This window comes from Ranitomeya imitator, chromosome 9 (genome assembly GCF_032444005.1).
Source record: "Ranitomeya imitator isolate aRanImi1 chromosome 9, aRanImi1.pri, whole genome shotgun sequence".
Taxonomy (NCBI): Eukaryota; Metazoa; Chordata; class Amphibia; order Anura; family Dendrobatidae; genus Ranitomeya; species Ranitomeya imitator.
The window spans coordinates 47,629,048-47,649,714 of NC_091290.1; the positions used below are offsets into that span (position 1 = coordinate 47,629,048).

A 20,667-nucleotide genomic window follows, 5' to 3' on the forward strand; every position below is an offset into this window, starting at 1 on the left:
ATAATTGCTCTGATTTTCTCGGATGACAAAAAATACACTCGTCTGCCCCTGTCCTACCACTATGTCATCAATGTCTTTTATATTTACCCCTTTAAAGGGTTTGTATGAACTTGGGTAAGTTATCGCTTATCTGTAGATAAGGTGATAACTTCCTGATTGCTGGGAGATATCAAACAGGGTATAGGTTCTGCTTCTCACTTCTTGATTTTTCTTCTTCTTAGGTATCTTACTTAGCCCCATACAATTTGGAAATTTGCAGAACATTTACGACCCAAAGGATGATTGCATGGACATAGACGAGACTCAGAAGACTGACACAGAGCACTGCTACCAATACGTAAGTAGAGGCATTACATATTTTAGCTCATGCAGTTTATCCAAATATACCGCTACTGAAAGTTGCATACAAAATGACAGTGTTAGGAGAGCCTCCTCCGATATTTATACGTTAGCCTGGTACTATGCTCAGAGCTGTGTCATTAATGGCGGCGTCCAAAGTATTTGAAACCTCCCAGATTATTGTAACTAACATGAAGATACGATCATGATTATGATCATGCTCTCTTCTATACCTACATATGTAGCAACGATTATCATGACACATCACCATCTCGATAACTTGTCACAGAAGATTATCTTATTCAGGGGGTTGTCTCCTATAAGGAAATCTTCATCCCCGGGTACAGTTTGGTGTAAAATAAGAAACAGGTCTCTACTCACCCCCCACATGACCACCAGTGGGTCTCCGCCACTGCTCCCGATGTGCAGCACTGGCTGGGGTGATGACGTTACATCAACAGCCAATCAGAGAAATCGGCAACTCTGCCAGAGTAGATAGAACACGCCGTTCTGACCCACTGAGCTCATTGATTGACTACCGCTCTGTCGACATGACATCAGCGTCTCAGCCAATGCCAGACTCCGGGATCAGTGGAGGAGACAGTCAGTACAGCACAGTTTGCTTTTTTACACCAAACTGTGCTCTAGAATTAAGAGTTACTGAAAGGGTTGACCTTTGCAGAGGATTAAGATAACATTGCACGATATCAAGTTGGTTTCCATTAATTCGAAACAAAAAATATTGATACATTTTACCATGTAACAAATATGTAACTAACGTTAATAACGCCATGATATTTTCTCTTTTAGCGCTCGTTGTGTGAACAGCACCTGACCCACCAGGCATTCACAGATTGTGGAACCCTCCTGAACACAGAAAGCTACATCCAGGCCTGTATGCTGGACATGTGCTCCTGTGATCACTCACAAGACTCATTCTGCTTGTGTAGCACCATCACTGAGTATTCCAGACAATGCTCTCATGCCGGAGGACGCCCAGGAAACTGGAGAACACCTAACTTCTGTCGTAAGGATTGTTTTTCTACTCCCTTTCGTAACCTGTCAGCTTTCCATGTTTATTTAGTAAACTCTTAGATTCCTCATAAAATAATAATTCTGAGGAACTTTGTCTTGTGTCATTCCATCATTTTTCTTCTCGGAATGCATTGGATATTGTCTCAGTGTGTAAGGTCATGACTCCTTCTATAGGGGAATAACTTTTTGCATTCATTGCTTCGGTATACGATGACCTCTCTCATTTTCACTGTGTACATTTTATTTTCCACCATGATCTATGGATGACCTAGGTAGCTCTACGTCATACAGTTTTATACAACAAAAACATACGTCAAGGTATTGTTCTAGAGCATTTCCTGGTGTATACGTCCAACAGTTGCCCTAAACGAAAATGATGAGTAGATCTAATCACAAAATGTACTTTTATTCATGGAAGTGCACACTGACGTGATCAGATCCTCATATATTATAGACCCATTTAGCCCTTGAGCTAAGTAGTTAAGCGAATCGCCATAACCGTGATTCTTTTTTTCTCTCTACAGGGTTGTGCACTTATTGATAGGTAGTTGCTAACTTCTTGCCTTTTCTGTGGTGAGATGATCTCACCCGGCTCAGAGGACTGGTCCTGGTGGTGATTTTCTTGCTTCCTGTGATGTCGTCAGAGCAGTTCCTTCTCTTTTTCTCTTCTCCATTGATGGGATGTCACCTCAACATCATATTGATTGACAGTTGACTCCCTGCTGCGTTAGGCTGAGCCAGCTGTCAATCAACATGATGTCGGCAGTAGTATCCCATCGACAGAGCAGATTGGAAGAGGAGAAAATGTTCTGTCAACGTGACATCACAGGAAACAGGAGAATCACCACCAGGAACCATCTGTGAGTGCTTGGAGCCGAGAGAGATCATTGCACCACAGAGCAGGCAGGTAGTTAGCAATTAGTTAGTTAGAAACTACCTGCCGACAGGTACTTAGCCCAATAAAACAAAAAAATTAAGTCACGGATAACCCCTTTAAGTAGTAACTGCCCTTCATTTATTTTTTCATAAATCAACAGTACACGTGAAGAAAAGAAACACTGACATATATCTGATCTTTCTCATTTATCAGTCACTTCTGATCTCCCTGCACTGATCATTCTCAAACACTCTCAAAAACTGCTCAAATCCGTCTTCAGTGAGGGATCAGTGAGGGATCACATTACACCTGCTGCAAAGAAAAAAAGCTGATAAAGAGGTGGAGAGGGAACCTGGAGGCAAACAATAGCAGAAGGGAGAAACTGCTGAGGCTTCTAGTGCATTGGAATAAAATGCTACAAGCAGAGAATTCAAGTCATCTAATAGCCAGAAATAACGTTATTCCTCATGAACTCGCACATGACATGTCATTGTGAAAAGTCACCAGAGACTTCAACCACATTTTAAAGCCGAAAGTCAAAGAGAATAATGCTGAAAAAACAGCATGGACCCACGTTTCCCACTTACTGATAGAGAGTGTCAGTTTGTGCCAATGCTGATTCTTTCTTCTAACATCATCATACATAAAATAAAAAGATAACTAAAGTCGCAAATTGCAATTAATACCACATAAAAGTACAGGAAGAGATTGATCAGGCCCTTACTTAAGATCTAACTTGAAATTTATCTGTGTTTTCCAGCTAAGCAATGTCCGGCAAATATGGTTTACCAAGAAAGTGCTTCTCCTTGTAAGAACTCTTGCTCCCATCTGGAGATACACAGCCTGTGTGAGGAGCATTACATGGATGGCTGCTTCTGTCCTGAGGGTAAGTCCTGAGAAGAAATGTATTGAATTCCTGCTACGGATAATAAAAAGGAGTGATTTACTAGGACTGTGCAAACATCATAAAACTGCACTGACTATACAAGGAAGTAAGCAGATACAATATTGGCATTAATAGTAAAAATCTATATATGTTACCTTTGTAACAGTTTACTACTATGTAGTTTTAGGGGCCAACTTATTCCGCTGATTGATCTTTATGGCAGTCTGAGTAGGGCCATCGACTGCTAACTCTACATCAGTGAAGAAAGGTCCAATCACTCTAATCAGGCTTTGATCAGAGTGGCATCAGTTTTTCTCAGACATGGATAGAAAAAAAAAGTTTCTCCACCTTCTCCATTCTGCCAGTCCATGAACACTCGATGTAAACCTTAATGGTGTCCAATTTTTTTCACATGCATGTAGAAAAGCCGCGGAGACACCATCACGTGTTTCTCAACGCAAGCAATAAATAGCCAGGTCTTTCACCGGGAAGGAACAACCACGGGAAGGGCAGCTTCCAAAAGGAAAACCACCTATACCAAAACATGGTATCCATCCACAGACAGCTGTTTCGGGGTATTTGCCCCTCATCAGTGTGGAGTAGGAAACTGGCTATTAGGAGCAGTGCCTAGTAAAAGGACTATAAACATAAGGATGAATGACCTTCATCCTTATGTTTACAATTTTTTTCACAGACCCATAGACTTGCATTGCCGATTTTGGATCAAAACCAGACATGTCTCCAATTTTTTTTTTTTCCTCGGACCACTTGGTCCAAGGAAAAAAATCATATATGTGCACAGCCCCATAGAATGTCATAGGTATGAGTGCTATCCATGAAAACCACAGATAGCACTCGTCTGAGAATATCGGTAGCGTGCACGAGCTATATTTTTTGTATTTCCAAAAGTGTCCCAATCTTCACCTATCTGCAGTTCAGGTTTCAGTTTGTTCTTGGGACTGGAGAGTATTTTCTTGGCCGGCATGTTGTCATTTCAGTGTGTGAAGGGGGCTGGCTGACTGTCGCAGCCCCCTCTTAATTTTGGGCTAGCTTAAAGGGGTATTCTCACCTCCAAAATCCTACCCCAATATGTAGCAGGTGTAATAATAATAATTTTAGCAAATACCTCAATTTAGAAATGTGATTTGCTAGGTCTCTTTCCTCATGTGAAGCCATTGCACGAACAAGTAAGAAGGGGAGTAATGTACTTAATTGTAAAATACAATCCAGAACAATAAAATATTTTTTTATCTACCATTTTTAGGCACAGTACTGGATGACTATACCAATAAGGGCTGTGTACAAGCCAGTGAGTGTCACTGCAAGCATCGAGATGCATTATATGCTCCTGGACAATCTATACAGAGTGACTGTGATGCATGGTAAGGACAGAAGCATGAGACATGGTCAGATGCTCTCTATGATTTACCTGCCATAGTCTTTGTTTAAGACTTGCGTTTCTCTGGGAAAATTATGCCGTTTCTTGCAATAGTCCTTTAATTAAACACCCTGACCAAAGTAGTGTCCGGTAGGCCCACGAGACCTTCCAGCTATGTTGTGTCTCCAACCAATTTTAGACTTGGCTTCTTGAATAATAATATTTTCAAAATAATATAATTTTTAGCCAATGTGCTGCTGGAAGATGGAGTTGCACAGATCGTGCCTGCCCGGGAGTTTGCTCCATTGAAGGTGGAGCCCATTTCAACACTTTTGATGGAAAAGCCTTTACGTTTCATGGGAACTGTTACTATGTGCTATCTAAGGCAAGAAACTTAGAGTTACTTTAAATCTATCTATCTATCTATCTATCTATCTATCTATCTATCTATCTCAGCACTCATTACTTGATTTCAATTGTAAAGTAGATATCAAGTCTTTCCAAGGCTCAGCTGAGTCGAAATGTTGCCACCTGTTCACATGGGCCAATAAAACATATACCTTTGAAATGAGGTATTGAGTGCTGACCTCTTTTTTAGATTTTTTTTAATGTTTCATAGGTTGTTGCGTTACAACGTGTGTGCTGACACCACATGCACTTCTTGCAAGTTTGTTCTGCATCATTTTTCAACAGTCTATCTATCTATCTATCTATCTATCTATCTATCTATCTATCCTTCCTTGCCAATTTAATTGACTATTATGATTTATTTCCCATTACAGATGTTTGCAAGTGACTCACATGTCATATTAGGTGAGCTGACACCTTGCAGTTCCTCGGAGAGAGAGACCTGTCTTAAATCTGTTGTGCTCTTAGCTGACAACAAAAAGAATGTAAGTATGTAGTATCAGAAGATGTTATTGGCTTTTTACAAATATGATAGAAAGAATAAGGAATCAAGACTGTACTTAACTAACTCCGGACTGCCTATAGACGAAAAACATCTGGGCAGTCTGCATTCTACTCTGCAGTGATGTTCCCAAACGCCAATGCATAGTAGAGCAGCACCACATGATTGTACAGCAGTGGGAAGCTGGCTTTCAGACACAGCCAGACTCCCCATAGCAAAAGGTACAGATTATTGTTTCTGTCTTTGCAATATGTGTATGCAGTAATAGGATGTACTGTCAGACCTCCTCTGGACCCAGAGGTAATGTGATCTCTGGGTCTAAGGATGTAGCAGGAGCTGCTGGGTGCTAGAAGACCCAGGCAATTTTGCTAAGCATCTACCAGGCGGCATTTCCACTGTACCAGCCCCAGTTACACTGAAAATCAGGTAAACAAAAAATGAAATATTGAAATGCCCCCCAAAGGTTATAGGTTACAGGTGTGGACAATATGTGAAATTTCTGAAAAGTAAACAAGTAAATAAAGAGCAAGAAAAAAATAAATAAAATAAAACCGCTGCCAATCCATGAGGCTGTTACTCGCCCTGCCCCATTTGAAAAAAATGTGTCTGATATAGAAAAATAATTGATATAGAAGGGGAAGATATCTTTAAATTTACTTTAGTGGTCATTTGTGGTCATTAGTGACGAGCGAGTATACTCCTTGCTCGGGTTTTCCAGACCACGCTCGGGTGGTCTCAGAGTATTTGTTAGTGTTCGGAGATTTAGTTTTCATTGCCACAGCTGAATGATTTACAGCTACTAGCCAGGCTGATTACATGTGTGGATTCCCTAGCAACCAGGCAACCCCCACATGTACTCAGCCTGGCTAGTAGCCGTAAATCATTCAGCTGCGGCAATGAAAACTAAATCTCCGAACACTTTCCGAGTGTGCTCTGCATAACACGAGCAATGAGTATACTTGCTCAACACTAGTGGTCATCAATTTAAAAAAAAAAAATAGACCCGTATTTCCTTTATTTTTCCACCGATGTCACCCAATATTGGTAAAACAAGAAGGAATTACAATGACATAAAATAAAGCCCTTTATATCGTTAAAAAAATGCAAGAATTATTTTAATATCTGAAATAATTTTTTTTTGTTTACACCTCTTTACATGGCATGTAGGAAAAAAATATGTGCCTGGTCAGAAATGGGGGATAAATGGCCTTGTCAAAACTGGCTAAACAATGTGATAAACCAACTCATTTCATTTGATTCCTCTAGGTTGTGGTCTTAAAAGCAGATGGCACAGCGCTATTCAATGAGCTTAAAATAACCCTTCCTCATATCACAGGTAAAGATCACAGGTAGCAAAGCAATTAATAATACAGTATATCATTCCTGCCTGGGAAATAAAATATTTAGAAGTAAAGGGGTTAACCGTGAGAGAGAATTGGGGGCATCTTAACCTCAAAGTCATAATAAGGATTTTTCTCTTTTCTTCACAGCCAGTTTTTCAATTCTGCAGCCAGTGGAAAACTATATAATTGTTCAAGCAAACAATGGCTTTCAGATGCAGATTCAGCTATTACCCACAATGCAGTTATACATCACCATGCAGAAAACTGCCCGGGGCCGACTGCAAGGTCAGTTAAACTATTGCTAATGCAAAACAATTTTTGCACCTACCAATTTGCTGTTTTCTTTGGATCCTTTATAAAATTATCTTGACATCTAAGACAAAGTGATCAATTTTGTAGCAATTGCAGTCCCATGGAAATGAATGTCACATGTTGTATTCCTTTATAGTATAAAGTTAAACCAATATAACCAAGATTTATGTATGACCCTAGAAAATATCAACAATAAAATGAAGTGATACCTGCGCTAATTTCTCCTATGAAATAATATATGATGCTTTTCACATGTCTCCACATATCACATATCATGTAAAGCTTTGAAATGTTGACTTTACTAAAGATGAATCCATACAGAAGCCCAATGTATGGTCATGTGAATACAACATTACAGTCATGGCATGAAGATCTCAGGTGGCAACTAGTCAACAAGCTTGCAGAAAAAATTACTAACAAAGTTCCTTCAGAATCTGAGCAGGTCCAGTCATTCAGATCTTTCCTTCAGATCTCCAAAGTAGACCTGGTATAAGTGGTGACATTTTTTTCAATGGTCTTTGGCTCAGTCTCGAGCCATGGTAGCTTAATGTATTAATGATCTGTAGGAAGGTGGATCTTGTGCAACCCTGGATAGATCCACCAGGGTCTTCGCCGTATTCTTGACAGTATCAAGCCATCAAGGTGCTTGTTCTTTCTAATCTACCAACCATAATGTCCTTCTCCAGTGATTGCTGTCTTCGTATCATGTGTCTGAAATAGGCCAATAATAGCTTTATGATCTTTGTTTTGTGTGTCTTATTTGGCTTGATTTGTAGGCCTGGTATAAAATTGAAATATAGCTCTTAATATTTTGTACTGCTTTTTAGGCACATTATTTTAAATGGTCTTAACAATTCACTGTCTTATCTAGGTCTTTGTGGAGACTTTAATTCCAAGGAAGGAGATGACTTTAAAACATCTGGAGGTCTCGTGGAAGCCACAGCATCAGCCTTCGCCAACACTTGGAAGGCCGATGCCAGTTGTCACGATGCATCTGACTGGTTGGACGATCCTTGCAGCCTCAGCATTGAAAACAGTATGAATACATTTTGCTTTTTTCATTAAGATGATAAAGATTTATCTAAGATCAAATACAAGCAGAGTATTAAAGGCAAACCTATAAATTGGTCAAAAAAAACCCAAAACTGTATGGTTAAAAAGTCTGCTATACCTCCAGATCCACAGTATTTGGAACAGATTCTTTCCTCCATTTTATAATATAAAATTTTGTTTTCCCGCTATTCAGATACGGTACTTTAATCTCCTAACATCTTTATTTTTAAGAAAACTATGCGGACTTTTGGTGTTCTAAGTTGGAAAGTGATGAGTCTCCCTTTGCCAAGTGTCATTCCACAATAGACCCTACTGAATATGCAAAGGTTGGTTGTAATTCTGTGTGTCCAATCTCATGCTCATCTTTTTTGTTCGAGACACTAATTTAATCTCATTTTTCATTCTCCAGAGGTGTCGTTATGACTCGTGTAACTGTAAGGATAGTGAGCACTGTATGTGTGCTGCTCTGTCCACCTATGTCAGAGCCTGTGCTGCTAAAGGGATTATTCTGTGGGGATGGAAGAATGGAATCTGTGGTAAGAACATCCTAATTGGCCAATTTTGCAAAAAACTGGCTACAACCTAAACCTTCATCATTATTGGAAGGTGCATATTAAGAAAAGAGGGACCCATAATAAAATAATCTCCTGATTTTAGCATTCTTACTTGCTTTTAGGCCATCCAATCAGTTTTTTGTTCTTTTTTTTTCTTCTCTTTGGATCTATGCAGGGGTGGAGCTTTACAAAAGATAACACCCATGAGGAACTGGAATTACATCATGCAGAACTAGAGGCTTTGCTCAGCACCCTCTCTATAGTATTATTCTGAGTTTAACAAGAGATTATTTTTTACATTTTTTTTACAATATAATTCAAGTATGCCTCATTCTGCAGTAAATGAAAAAGTACATTATTTATTTTCAATTGATTCTTTTTAAAATGTGTTGAAACCGTATTGCATAATGAAGTACATTGGTTTCGGGAAGAAAGAGATTGCGATAACATCTTGAGAAGTTTGAATATTTTTTTTACATAATATCTACTTTTAAAACTATAAGGTAAATACAATTTATTGTTTAAAATTAGTGATGAGAGAACGTGGTTGGATACGATGTTACCCGAGCATGCTTGAGTGCTAAGCGAGTGACTCTGGCATGCCCGACTCATATTTTCAAGTCCCCGCGGCTGCATGTCTCACGGCTGTTCGACAGCTGCAACACATGCAGAGATTGTATATTTGTTAGGCAATCCCTACATGTGTTGTGGTTGTCAAAAAGCCGTGAGACATGCAGCTGCATATTATTCGAGCACACGAAGACTCTCGAGTAGCACACGAGCGTGCTCGGATAACATCATATCCGAGCATGTTTGCTCATCGCTATTTAAAATACAAAGTCATAAAAAGTTTTCCCCTCTTTTGATTCTTTACAGACAAGGACATTAAATCATGTGCGTCTTCTCAAGTTTATCTATATAACATGACCACATGCCAACCAACGTGCCAATCCTTGGCAGAGGGAGAGAAGTCTTGTGCCAGTGTGTTCACGCCAATTGATGGCTGTGGGTGTCCAGAGGGAGAATACTTGAATGAGAAGGATCAATGTGTAGATATATCCCAGTGTTCCTGCTATTACCAAGGCACATATGTGGATCCATTAGACGTCATCCACAAGCACGATGAGCGTTGGTACGTGTTTCCAAAGAGCCTAAACTGTTCAGTGCAGTAAGTCATAGAACTGCAGCATTGGTAAGGATTAATTATGTTCTCCATTATTTTCTAAAACAGCTCCTGCCATAATGGGAAACTTCAATGCACCACCCATGTCGATGAAAGTGAGAATATGTTACAAATTTTCTTTATTTCCTAGAATAATGTTTCATAGTTGTTTAATTATTGTGAGATCCTGACTTTGCATTAGCTTCCACAATTACAATCATTTTTAGCAATTCCAGTTAACCTTAAATAATCTGATTACAATGCAATTACAAGCAAATGAAAGAAATCCAGCTGACAAAATTCAGTTTTTCTATTGCATTCCCATAGGGGAAGACACAGACAAATTGGATTATCTGGAGGGCCCGATTCATTCCGTTGTTTTCCCCAGAATTCTGGAGTAAAACACTATAAAAAGTAGTCAAGTTTTTGAGCAATGAGAAGTTACGCAAAAATATTGTGACTTTAACATTACTATGCCAATCCCGGCCAATGGCGCCAAAATGGGAGGAGATGGGGCATGGCTAAGCCCGCCTATCTAATTCATGAAAACTTACGCCTCTTCAGTAGTGTAAATTTCAGCAGAAATATACGCCAGTCTGACTAGAGTGCATCTTTGATGGAGACGCATGACATTTGTTAGGGTGCGCCTAATTCATTAAGTGCCATACGAATCTTTAGGAGTTAGATGCATCTTACTCTTGCATGCCCCTCATTAAGACTGACATATACAATGAATTGGCCCCAGTTATCCATTTATTTAAAAAACAAAACAAATGGGCAATTCATTAAGACTTGCCTTATTCACACCGCTGTTAAAAAAGGAATTTAGTTGAATAAGATGCCTTAAAGTCAGCAAGAGGCGCATGCTACTTAATGAACTAAGCACTCTTACAAATGCCGAGTGCAAGGGCTGGTGCTCGTTTTTTGGGGTAACTTTTCATTAAATAGACAGGTGGGTGGAGCAGCAACTTAGTTGAGCAAAAACATTGCCAATTTTTAAGTTTTTTTATGCTAGAATTTTGAGTAAACACCTTGATGAATCAAGCATGTGCCTCTCACATGGTTAACATGTCAAGGAGCCATGCGGATGGTCCATATAGCCACCCTTTTTTTTTTACAAAGTAAATTAGGATTACAGTGTAGGGTCATGAGACGGACAGGTTCCAATACTGAGAAGGCTATGCGTTTATATATAAGGGCTAGCTCTTCAGGAAAAAAGATAGGTACATGATTGCTGAAATAATCTGTTTCTCAGTTTATGACCTGGTCGTTATGGCCGTTATTACGCTCTTGAATTCTCACTTTAAATTATATTTACCTGTCTGATAAAAATGAAATGTTAATTATTCACCAGTGAGCATGATCACAAACATACCAGGTAATTCAGGTCCATCCTATACCCAGGAGGTTGGCACCACTCTTGTCAATGAGCTGTAACTGGCGCTGCAGAATATGCCCATGCACTTGGGCTGCAAAGCCAAGGACATCTCATCATGGACAATGGTGCCGCTGTTTTTGGAAAAATGATTACCTGTTTTACTGTCATGCAACCATTTTTTAGTAATATATACATATATATTTATTTATTTACCTGTACTACATACTCATTATATGTCTCTTCACAGCTTGTCCTGAGGGCAAAGTTTACTTCAACTGCAACAATCAAACAGGTGTCTCCATACACAGGAGCTGCAAGACTCTGGGGGTTGAATACGTAAGTTGAGTCTCTCTTATTATTATTAATAATATCATTGTTATTAGTGGTGTTTCAGTGTTAGTATTCTTTTTACCACTATGATTCTTTATTTACTTTTTAATGTGTTCTTTTTATTGTTTGTATTATTTAATTAGTATTAATAAAAATAAATATTATGTAGGATTGAATTGTATATCCGGAATTGAATAATTAGTTTTTCCTATATTATAGTTCCAGACAGAGTGCATCTCTGGATGTGTCTGCCCCAATGGACTTCTAGATGATGGAGCTGGAGGTTGTGTCCCTGAGGAAAGCTGTCCTTGTATCCATAATGAAGACATTTATCCCCATGGATCCCAGATTAGAGTGGACTGCAATACCTGGTAAAATGACTTTAAGTAGTCTTTGGTTGCTCAATATAGACGAGCCTAACAGTTTGATAAAAGTATTTACCTCCTCTCAAGAGTCAGACATTAATAGGGAAGATTCCGCTTTTGTTTTTCTATGTCACATTATTTTCTCCAGCTGTTCCCATGGGGATTATTAATCTGTGGCTTTTTCTGGTGACTTCAAAAGAGTTCAGAATTTGAATATAACTCAGGCCTTAAAGAAACACTTCCATCCCCTTAATATATTGAAACATTATATTATATAGCACTGTGTACTTACAATTGCTTATTTTGCCTTTCTACCCAGATTATTCTTCTCTTTTCCATTAGGTCTATGATATCACGTGATTAACAACTGACTAGCTGAATCCTTCTATGCTCTGTGTAGAAACAGGAAGCGTCTTTTCCCTGCATGAGTCATCATTAGAACTACTATTCTACATCACTGCAAAGTCCTTGAGGCGAGGAGCAGAGCAGCTGGGTCAGGAGTTGAAGAGGGGGTGGAGCTGCTTTGCTGTGATGAAGAATTGTTGTTCTATTGATGACTCAAGCTTAAAAAGATGCAGCTAGTCTGTTTCTAATCACGAGATGTCATTGACCTAATGGAAACGAGAAGAATTGGATATGGTAAAATGAGCAATTGTAAGTACACAGTGCTATATAACATGATGACTGCAATATATTGAGAGGGTACAAGTTTTCATGGAAGTGCTTCTTTAATGGTAGACACTATCCATCTTTACATCCTTCACATAATTTTTAATGTAATAAAAACATTCAGAAATTAAAAAGTGGCAGTAAGGACTAGAATAGAAAGGGAGGAAATACACGAGATCTGGAAGAGGTTAGATGACGTAAAGCTGGATAGACCCTCCAATGATTACATTATGATGTGTCAGTAATGAAAGGTTGCCTTTTTGCTAGAAGTTTTAACTTGCTACACTTGGGGCTAAATGGGTTCCCATCGATCATGTTCCTATAACTACCTACACAAAACAAAGAATAGTTTTTACTAACCCCTTTCTACTATTTCTTAATAATGCATTTGCCTGTTAGAGTCTGTAGGTCTTTCCTAAGTCCTTCTTGCTACCACTGCAAAACCAGACAATTTTGAGCAGACTGCGGTGATGATCATTTCATCATTTTTTTCAGAACCCCTTGCACTCCCCTTATGTACACTCCCCCATAACAGCTAGAAAGTCTCATTCCCTTGCAGGTGTAAATATATTTGTCAGTAAAACCCGCACTTATGAGTGGTCAAACTTCCATTTTAATGCAAAATTTGCAGCAGGGTCCTTTACCTACCACGTAGGGAAGATAAGGGTATCAATGCATGATCAGTTGAGATTGTTCCGCTGGGATCAATTTTGCTGCTATTTGCTGCCCCCCAAAAATCCTATGAGCCTTGACATTTGGGCACATTCTGTATTTTATTTGACAAGGGGGGAGGCCAATTAGGAAAGGGTTTTGGTTTCATGCAAAAGATGGCTTGAGATACAAAGTTGTGCACTAAAATTTGTGCCAAAATTTTGGTGCAAATTTTTTTAATATAAAGTGTCCCCTCTAAGCCAAAAACAAAAAAGTCAATAAGAGATTGACCACCTCTCCGTTGCATTGAATGAACAGCTATTCATGTGCAGTCTCTATCTGTAAGTACCTTACCTTGGTTGACTGCCAAGAATTGGAAAATCCAAATTCATGACTGCGCCTGCGTATGTAGAAAAATAATTGAAGTGGATTCTTCATGGAAAAATATGAATTCTAGTAGGAATGCCAGGTATTCTAATCAGATGTTCTCACTTTTATAGCTCGTGTAGTAGAGGAAGATGGACGTGCACCAATGCTGTATGTTATGGAACATGCACAATCTATGGAAATGGTCATTATGTCACATTTGATGAGAAATTTTACGACTTTGATGGAAATTGTGAATTTGTGGCGGCCCAGGTAAGAAATGCAATTGTAATGTAGCTATCAATAACGACTCTCTAGTGTTTGCTCCTGTCGCTCTAGTATTTGTTCAGCTATTATTATGTGCTATGTTATTATACTGTAACATTCTCAGGTTTGTCACTCACTAATAGAATATAAGGTGTTTGTGATATTCCAAATTCCTGCACATAACCCTACAATGGAGAACCTTGCGAGCTGAAGGTGGGGTTGTATTTAGTATGGCTTTAGAGGAGGTGAAAGATTATTATTTTTTCTTTCTTAAGTTTTAAGTAAATATCCTTCTGGAAATGAAAGCCTGTATTAGCTTCTTTCAAAATATGTACATATTATGGCTGTAGATACCATTCATATCTAACAATAGCTCCGAACTAAGTGCAGTAATGTATAATGATCAAGTGAAAAATGAACTGTGTGGTGGAGGCATGTTAATCACTCAAATAAAAAAAATAAAGAAAAATGTAACTTTCTAACAGAACACATTGAGGCAGACCAACTAAAAGTATCAATTTTTTGCGCTATGTAAACTTAGACTACATAAAATGGGACAATTTATAAAAGTGGCGCTGATAAATGGTAAATTTTACTCATTTTTAGGGCTCGTGTAGAGGACTGTAATAATCGGATGGGTGCTATCCGTCATTTTGATGGATAGCACTCGTCATCGCGTTATTCTATAGGGCCATGGGCAAAGTGAATTTGGATTTCCACAGGCTGAAACACCTTTTCTCCATCTTCTCCCTATACGAGAGAATAGGATCACATGGTGATCAAGCTTTGAGAGTTCGATTAGCATAACTGGACCGATTTTCTCAGATGTGACCCTAGACTTAGACTATCTAGTTTCATTTTGCACCACTATTAGTTGACCTTGGATCAAAAATTTGCTCCCAAAATTTTGACACATATTTCAGTTCAACTCTGTCTCCTAAGCCAACTTTTGCATTAATCCGTACCATTTCCCACTAGGCCACTCCCCCTTGGCAAGTAAAGTGCAGAAGGTGTGTAAAACACATAATAAACATAGGCACATAGGATAGTTTTTCAGCACCAAAATTCAGTATTCTTTCAAAATAGGTTATACAAGGGAAAATGGATCTGTCCCAAGGGTCGTGTAAAATGCTGACTACGCAATAAGTATGTAATATGGGGTCTATCACTGTATAAATATTTGTTTAGAATTGACTCATGCAAAGTGCTTTCCTTCGCATCATTACAAAACTGAATAAAGTAACTCATGTAATTGCAGGATTATTGTGGCGCTCATAATTCTTTGGGCAACTTTAGCGTAATCACCGAAAATATCCCATGTGGCACAACCGGTGTTACCTGTTCAAAGTCTATAAAAGTCTTCCTTGGGGTATGTATCTTGTAACCTGATCATTTGGGTTGTTGTTTTTTTTAATCATTCAATTATTATTATGAAGCAATCACTAGATTATTATTCTGTTTTTTTCTTTTTAATTTATGCAGATATTGTACTTAGTTTTTTTGTGTTGCATATATTATAATATTATAGTTGACATATATACAGTATGTGACATATATATTAAACATTCATCATGACTAATATTTCATATCAATATAATAAAAATGCATTATTACATTATATAGAGCCAATGAAGAAAAAAAAAATAAAAAACAACATTGTCTCATCACATATAAATTAAAGTATCCAAATTAATACTACTCTTCCCTATGGTTTTACCTTGTTTTCTGACTTGGTTGTCCTACTGGATTTTCAGCTAAGGATCACTTATAATATTGTGAATTGCAACAGCAAAAATAGTATAAATAGGGACAATTATATAGAAGTTTGAACTGTGCCCCTACTTATGAGAAATTCATAAAGACCCCAAAAATTACAGTCTTACATGTGGGAGATGAATGACATTAGGCTAACAGATCCAATCTAAATTATAATACTATACAAATGTAAACTTGAATTTAGTATTGTCTATAGCTCTTATACGTCATTATATAGTTACACCATTCTAAGTTTAGGTGGTGGGTCCAGGTTAGTTTATGGAAACACATATCATAAAGACAGTCTGTGCCAAGGTTATGGAGACTCATGGGATGGGAATTTTAGATGATTGAACCTGACCAGTTCTTTAATGGCTCAAGAGGTTCTAAGGGGGTAACGTTTCTCCTTGTGGAGAGTGCCAAGCTGGCGTAAGGAGACTTATAGGCCATACACTGCTCCTCAGACCCCAAGTCTTAAACCTCTCGCTTAGCCATATCAGGTATACTACTTTGCACTGATAAAGGGCAAACACCCAGAAACACGTGTCTGCAAAAAGAGTATAGTGTGTGTTTTTTTATCCTAAGTAATGTGACAAGGCTCGTTATAGAGTTGATATTGACTTTTAGGATTGATACCCCAATGGATGGCACTAGAGTTCTAGTCCTTTACCCCTCTTTATTAGCTTTGTAACACTGGAAAACACTGCAGAAAACCAGATGATACTTCCAACCTCAGTTGTTGGTTTCTAGCAAAGCTGCCATGTATTTCTGATCCTGAACAACATAAAATTCAAAAAGGCAATTAGCTATGTACAACCATGAAGTAAAGTGTGCCACTCTGGTTATATTTTGTTACCTTCAGACCACCGTACTGAAGTTAGCAGACAAGCAGATAGAGGAAACAGTTGGTGAAGGCGCAAAGTCTGTGAAATACCTAACTCGCGAAGTGGGCATTTACCTGGTCATTGAAGCAAGCAACGGAATTCTTCTTATTTGGGACAGAAAAACCACTATCTTCATCAAGGTGTCTCCAGCATACAAGGTAGGAAGATAATATTCCTTATACCTTTCTCCTAGCTACTCATCGATTCTTACCCTCTGCAAATCCCTTCATTGGCTCCCAATTCCCCAACATATCCAGTTAAAACTACTAACATGAACCTACAAAGTCGTCTGTAATCTGTATGCTCTGCATATCTCCGAACTAATCTATCGATATCTTCCAACATGTAACCTCTGGGCTCTAAAGACCTCATTTTCTACTCCACACTCATACATACATTCCTCACCTAATCACCTCCAAGACTTCTCCTCAGCATCTCTCATCCTCTGGAATTTTACACATCCAATTTTTGCACATTAAAGTAGAGATATGTCTGAATTTGGTCCGATTCCTACCTTATACATTTCTATGTCTGATGTGAACGGACAAAATCAGTATGCTGTCCATTAAAAAGATGGATGTGTGAATTCTGACAAACTAAACAAATATATTTAAAGATTTTAAGTTAAAGATCTATTACTCAACTGATAATTCCACTTGATGCTCCAGCGCCTCCACTCTGGAACTACCTACTAGTCTCTATTTACTCGTCTAGGCTGGTTATGTGCCACCTAGGCTGGTTATGTGCCGTCTAACCATATACCATCTGCAGCCAATCACTTGCTTTAGAGGTCTCACGTTGTAGATCTCAGCATCGCTGCTGAGGCCAATGATTGGCTGCAGCTGTCAAGTAGGGAGGTGGAACATGAGCGCTGCAGAGAAGGAAACAGACACCAGAGATGAGCATCGAGGCAGCAGCAGTGGATTGATAGTTGAATCAACTAGTAATGTGTTTTTATAATTTTATGCCATTACGCAGTATGGTGATCCCTGAAAACCCCTTTGAAAATGAGTCAGCACAGAATTTTACAATTTGCTAAAGAAAAATAAATAGTGCCCATGGTAGATATCCAACATTCAAGAAAAAACGCATGATAAAGGACGGATGGTAGCTGACCATACGTGTTTGTTTGTACAAACAATACTGATAAGTAGGACTTAAAATAAAGCAAGAAACACATACATTTATGATAATTAAAGTTATTTTTGCCTTTTTTCTTTTTGTTCTAGGGAAAACTTTGTGGTTTATGTGGAAACTTTGATGACAATGCACAAAATGACTTTAAAACCAGTCATATGTTACTTGTCAATGACGTGTTGGAATTTGGAAACAGCTGGAAAGTTGATGCCTCCTGTCCCGATGCTTCCGACGTAGTCAATCCCTGTAGTAAAAATCCACATCGCCAATCCTGGTCAGAAAAACAGTGCGGACTTATCAAAAGCCAAGTTTTCAAAGTCTGCCATAGCAAGGTATGGAGTTGAGACCAGTGTATGTCATGTGGGTACCAAGTGTAGGTACCAAGGTTTTCTTCTGAGGTAATGCAGTGACTCAAGATCAGTGCTTCTCAAAAGTATTAGGCGGCTGTCACTTGTAATGCATCACAAATTTTTTGGTGAGGCAGAGGATGACTCTCAAGTGTAGGAGGGTCAGTAGAAGAGACTCGCCCTTCGAGAAACTGGCTCTTCTGTCCTGGCCAAAATTACCTAAGAAGACAATCTCCAATACAGACTAGTACAAAAATAGTAAGTTAAGTATCTTCTCAAGAGGCAAGAACATGAAGACAAGAGACTCTGTGACTGGTCCTGGGAAGACATTGGCACTGTGCAAGAGTAGAAACAGACAGAAGAAGGTCCCTGTGCAAGAACAATATATGGACCATTTACAGTCTACTAGCTCATCAATCATCATATAATGCACAATCCCTCATTCTTTGGAGCCGGAAGTGGCCCCCTTTTTATCTTGGGCCCCTATGTGACTGCATAATTGCACCAACGGCTTATGCGCTCTGGCCGCTGTGACTATCTCTGATGATATACCTCATATTCTTCTTTTGAATCTCTCAAAGTGAAAATATTTGTGAGTTATTTTGAAAATATTTTTGAAAAATTATAATTGACTGTGTGAACTTTTTTTTTAGGTTGATCCAAAACCATTTTACGAGGCTTGTGTACTTGATGCCTGCTCATGTGACACTGGTGGAGACTGTGAATGTTTCTGCACTGCAGTCGCTGCGTATGCTCAGGAGTGTACAAAAGCCGAAGCCTGCGTCTACTGGAGGACACCAGACATATGCCGTGAGTAAATCATTATCTACTATTACTTTGGGCTCACAATTTTTCAGTAGTCCGAGGGTGCCGGAGGAACGTCTCTCAGTTGGCAGAGATAATTTACTCATGCACAAATGTTGAATGAAGCCATAACACAGCATCTATAACATATTCTCCCCGGAAATTTTGTCAGTCCGACATCATATTGCTCCTTGGGTTGTATTTAAGGATTCTATGTGAGAGCACTTTCTATATGAATATGTTGGATCACCAAAACAAACAACATAGTTGCGGATTGTCTTGTGAACTGGGCCGCCATTAAAAGTTGTTAAAAACAAAAAGGAGCTAGAGAATAAGAGGACTGACATTGCCAATATATAAGAGCACTGCTTCACACACCCAAAAAGAATAAATGAAAAAGGAGGCGATGGTGTATGAATGGCATCAGTAAACTTGCACGTGAAAAATGAAAATTACTTAACTACCGTAATCAAGGAAACATTAAAAACATTTAAAAAGCCCAAAAAATGAGAGTTGGGGAGTGGGTGTTTTGGGGGAATCCCTGTTTTCGGCAGGTGCATTACCAGCATGTTAGGAGGGGCTTATATGTCCCAAATTTAGCATTCTTAATATTTGTAAGTTTGGAACCAATTTACAGATTTGTTGTCTATTTAAACAGCTATAAAATTTGTCAATACACATAACCAAAAAATTGACTGAAAATTGTTTTTTCATTTTATTTAAGCCATATTTTGTGACTACTACAACCCTACGGATGAATGTGAGTGGCATTATCACCCATGTGGCAATCACAGCATACAAACCTGCCGCTCCATTAACAACGTCTACACTAATGTCACCATTACTTATCTGGAAGGTAAGCGTTGTACTATATTAAATATAAGCTTTACTAATAATATTTAGGTGGTAAGTCTATGCTCTTTATAGTTAAATTTAAAATATTAAGGAGATATTCCCATTCTAGCAAATTCCATTTTGTCCTTGTAATGTGATGGTGCTTGACTCATTGGAGCAGAAAACTTTGATAACTCTACTTTCACTGCCACGTATCATACATCTGTGTCACCATCACTTGTCCAGAACCAAATTTGTATCCACTGGAAGTAATGAACAAAGATTTCTGTTCAATGGCTTCAAGCAGAGGACTTTAAGGCTGTGAAAATAGGTTTTATTTTGATAAAACCGGAATACCCCTTTAAAAGTAATCTTTGCACTATAATAAGCTCTCTGACTACGATAGTAGTGAGGATATAATTTACTTATATCAGATTGTTGCAAATCATTTTACTTGTGTCTCAACCCAAGAAAATAAATGACCACTCAGAAAAAAATATACAATAATTCAATTTACTTAGACCATACAAAAAATGACATAAAAAGCAATATCAAAAACTGGGAAGATCATACAGAGGAAAATAATGGAAAAACATCATATATATGGGTATCAAATACGTGGTCAAAAATACTTAATATTAACTGAGTATTATCATTGATATCAATATCAAAAGACTAATTGAGTAGAGTGAAAGGAAACCCAGAATGCTGAAGTACGTTTCGCCATTAGCTTTCTCAAGGAGTCGAAAATAACGAAGTGTATATCGGTGTTCTAGGTTCTTTTTCACTCTGGTCAACTACTCTTTTGATACATGTTATGTCTGCATTTGACAGTTAGATCTATATATATATTCATTATCATTTTATATATTGTACACCACAGTGGGATAAAGTGCAGATAATTAAACGGAACTGTCAGATGCAGACATAACATTTATTAAAAGAGTAGTTGACCAGAGTGAAAAAGAACCTAGAACTCTAATATATACTTCAACGTTTTCGACTCCTTGAGAAAGCTAAAGGCGAAACGT

At 38.3% G+C, this 20,667-nt stretch overlaps 1 protein-coding gene and 1 long non-coding RNA gene across 3 annotated transcripts in view; one reads left to right on the plus strand and one right to left on the minus strand.

Moving 5' to 3' along the window:
* LOC138649157 (uncharacterized) overlaps window positions 1-3,016 on the minus strand; it is a 197,375-nt gene extending 194,359 nt beyond the window's left edge. Inside the window, exon 1 of the long non-coding RNA XR_011315252.1 lies at window positions 2,976-3,016. This is a non-coding gene — a long non-coding RNA (uncharacterized lncRNA). The remainder of the gene's footprint in view (window positions 1-2,975) is intronic.
* Window positions 1-20,667, plus strand: part of MUC2 (mucin 2, oligomeric mucus/gel-forming) — a 98,458-nt gene that overhangs the window by 12,650 nt on the left and 65,141 nt on the right. For both annotated transcript variants that reach the window (XM_069739320.1, XM_069739321.1), the window contains exons 5-25: window positions 222-337; window positions 1,150-1,366; window positions 3,012-3,137; window positions 4,402-4,519; window positions 4,762-4,900; window positions 5,298-5,408; window positions 6,692-6,761; window positions 6,916-7,053; window positions 7,952-8,116; window positions 8,365-8,459; window positions 8,543-8,669; window positions 9,564-9,819; window positions 9,919-9,965; window positions 11,475-11,563; window positions 11,777-11,928; window positions 13,743-13,881; window positions 15,134-15,244; window positions 16,493-16,672; window positions 17,744-17,983; window positions 18,652-18,808; window positions 19,527-19,658. In XM_069739320.1, coding sequence (XP_069595421.1) covers window positions 222-337; window positions 1,150-1,366; window positions 3,012-3,137; window positions 4,402-4,519; window positions 4,762-4,900; window positions 5,298-5,408; window positions 6,692-6,761; window positions 6,916-7,053; window positions 7,952-8,116; window positions 8,365-8,459; window positions 8,543-8,669; window positions 9,564-9,819; window positions 9,919-9,965; window positions 11,475-11,563; window positions 11,777-11,928; window positions 13,743-13,881; window positions 15,134-15,244; window positions 16,493-16,672; window positions 17,744-17,983; window positions 18,652-18,808; window positions 19,527-19,658 — 2,925 coding nt within the window. The remainder of the gene's footprint in view (window positions 1-221; window positions 338-1,149; window positions 1,367-3,011; window positions 3,138-4,401; window positions 4,520-4,761; window positions 4,901-5,297; window positions 5,409-6,691; window positions 6,762-6,915; window positions 7,054-7,951; window positions 8,117-8,364; window positions 8,460-8,542; window positions 8,670-9,563; window positions 9,820-9,918; window positions 9,966-11,474; window positions 11,564-11,776; window positions 11,929-13,742; window positions 13,882-15,133; window positions 15,245-16,492; window positions 16,673-17,743; window positions 17,984-18,651; window positions 18,809-19,526; window positions 19,659-20,667) is intronic.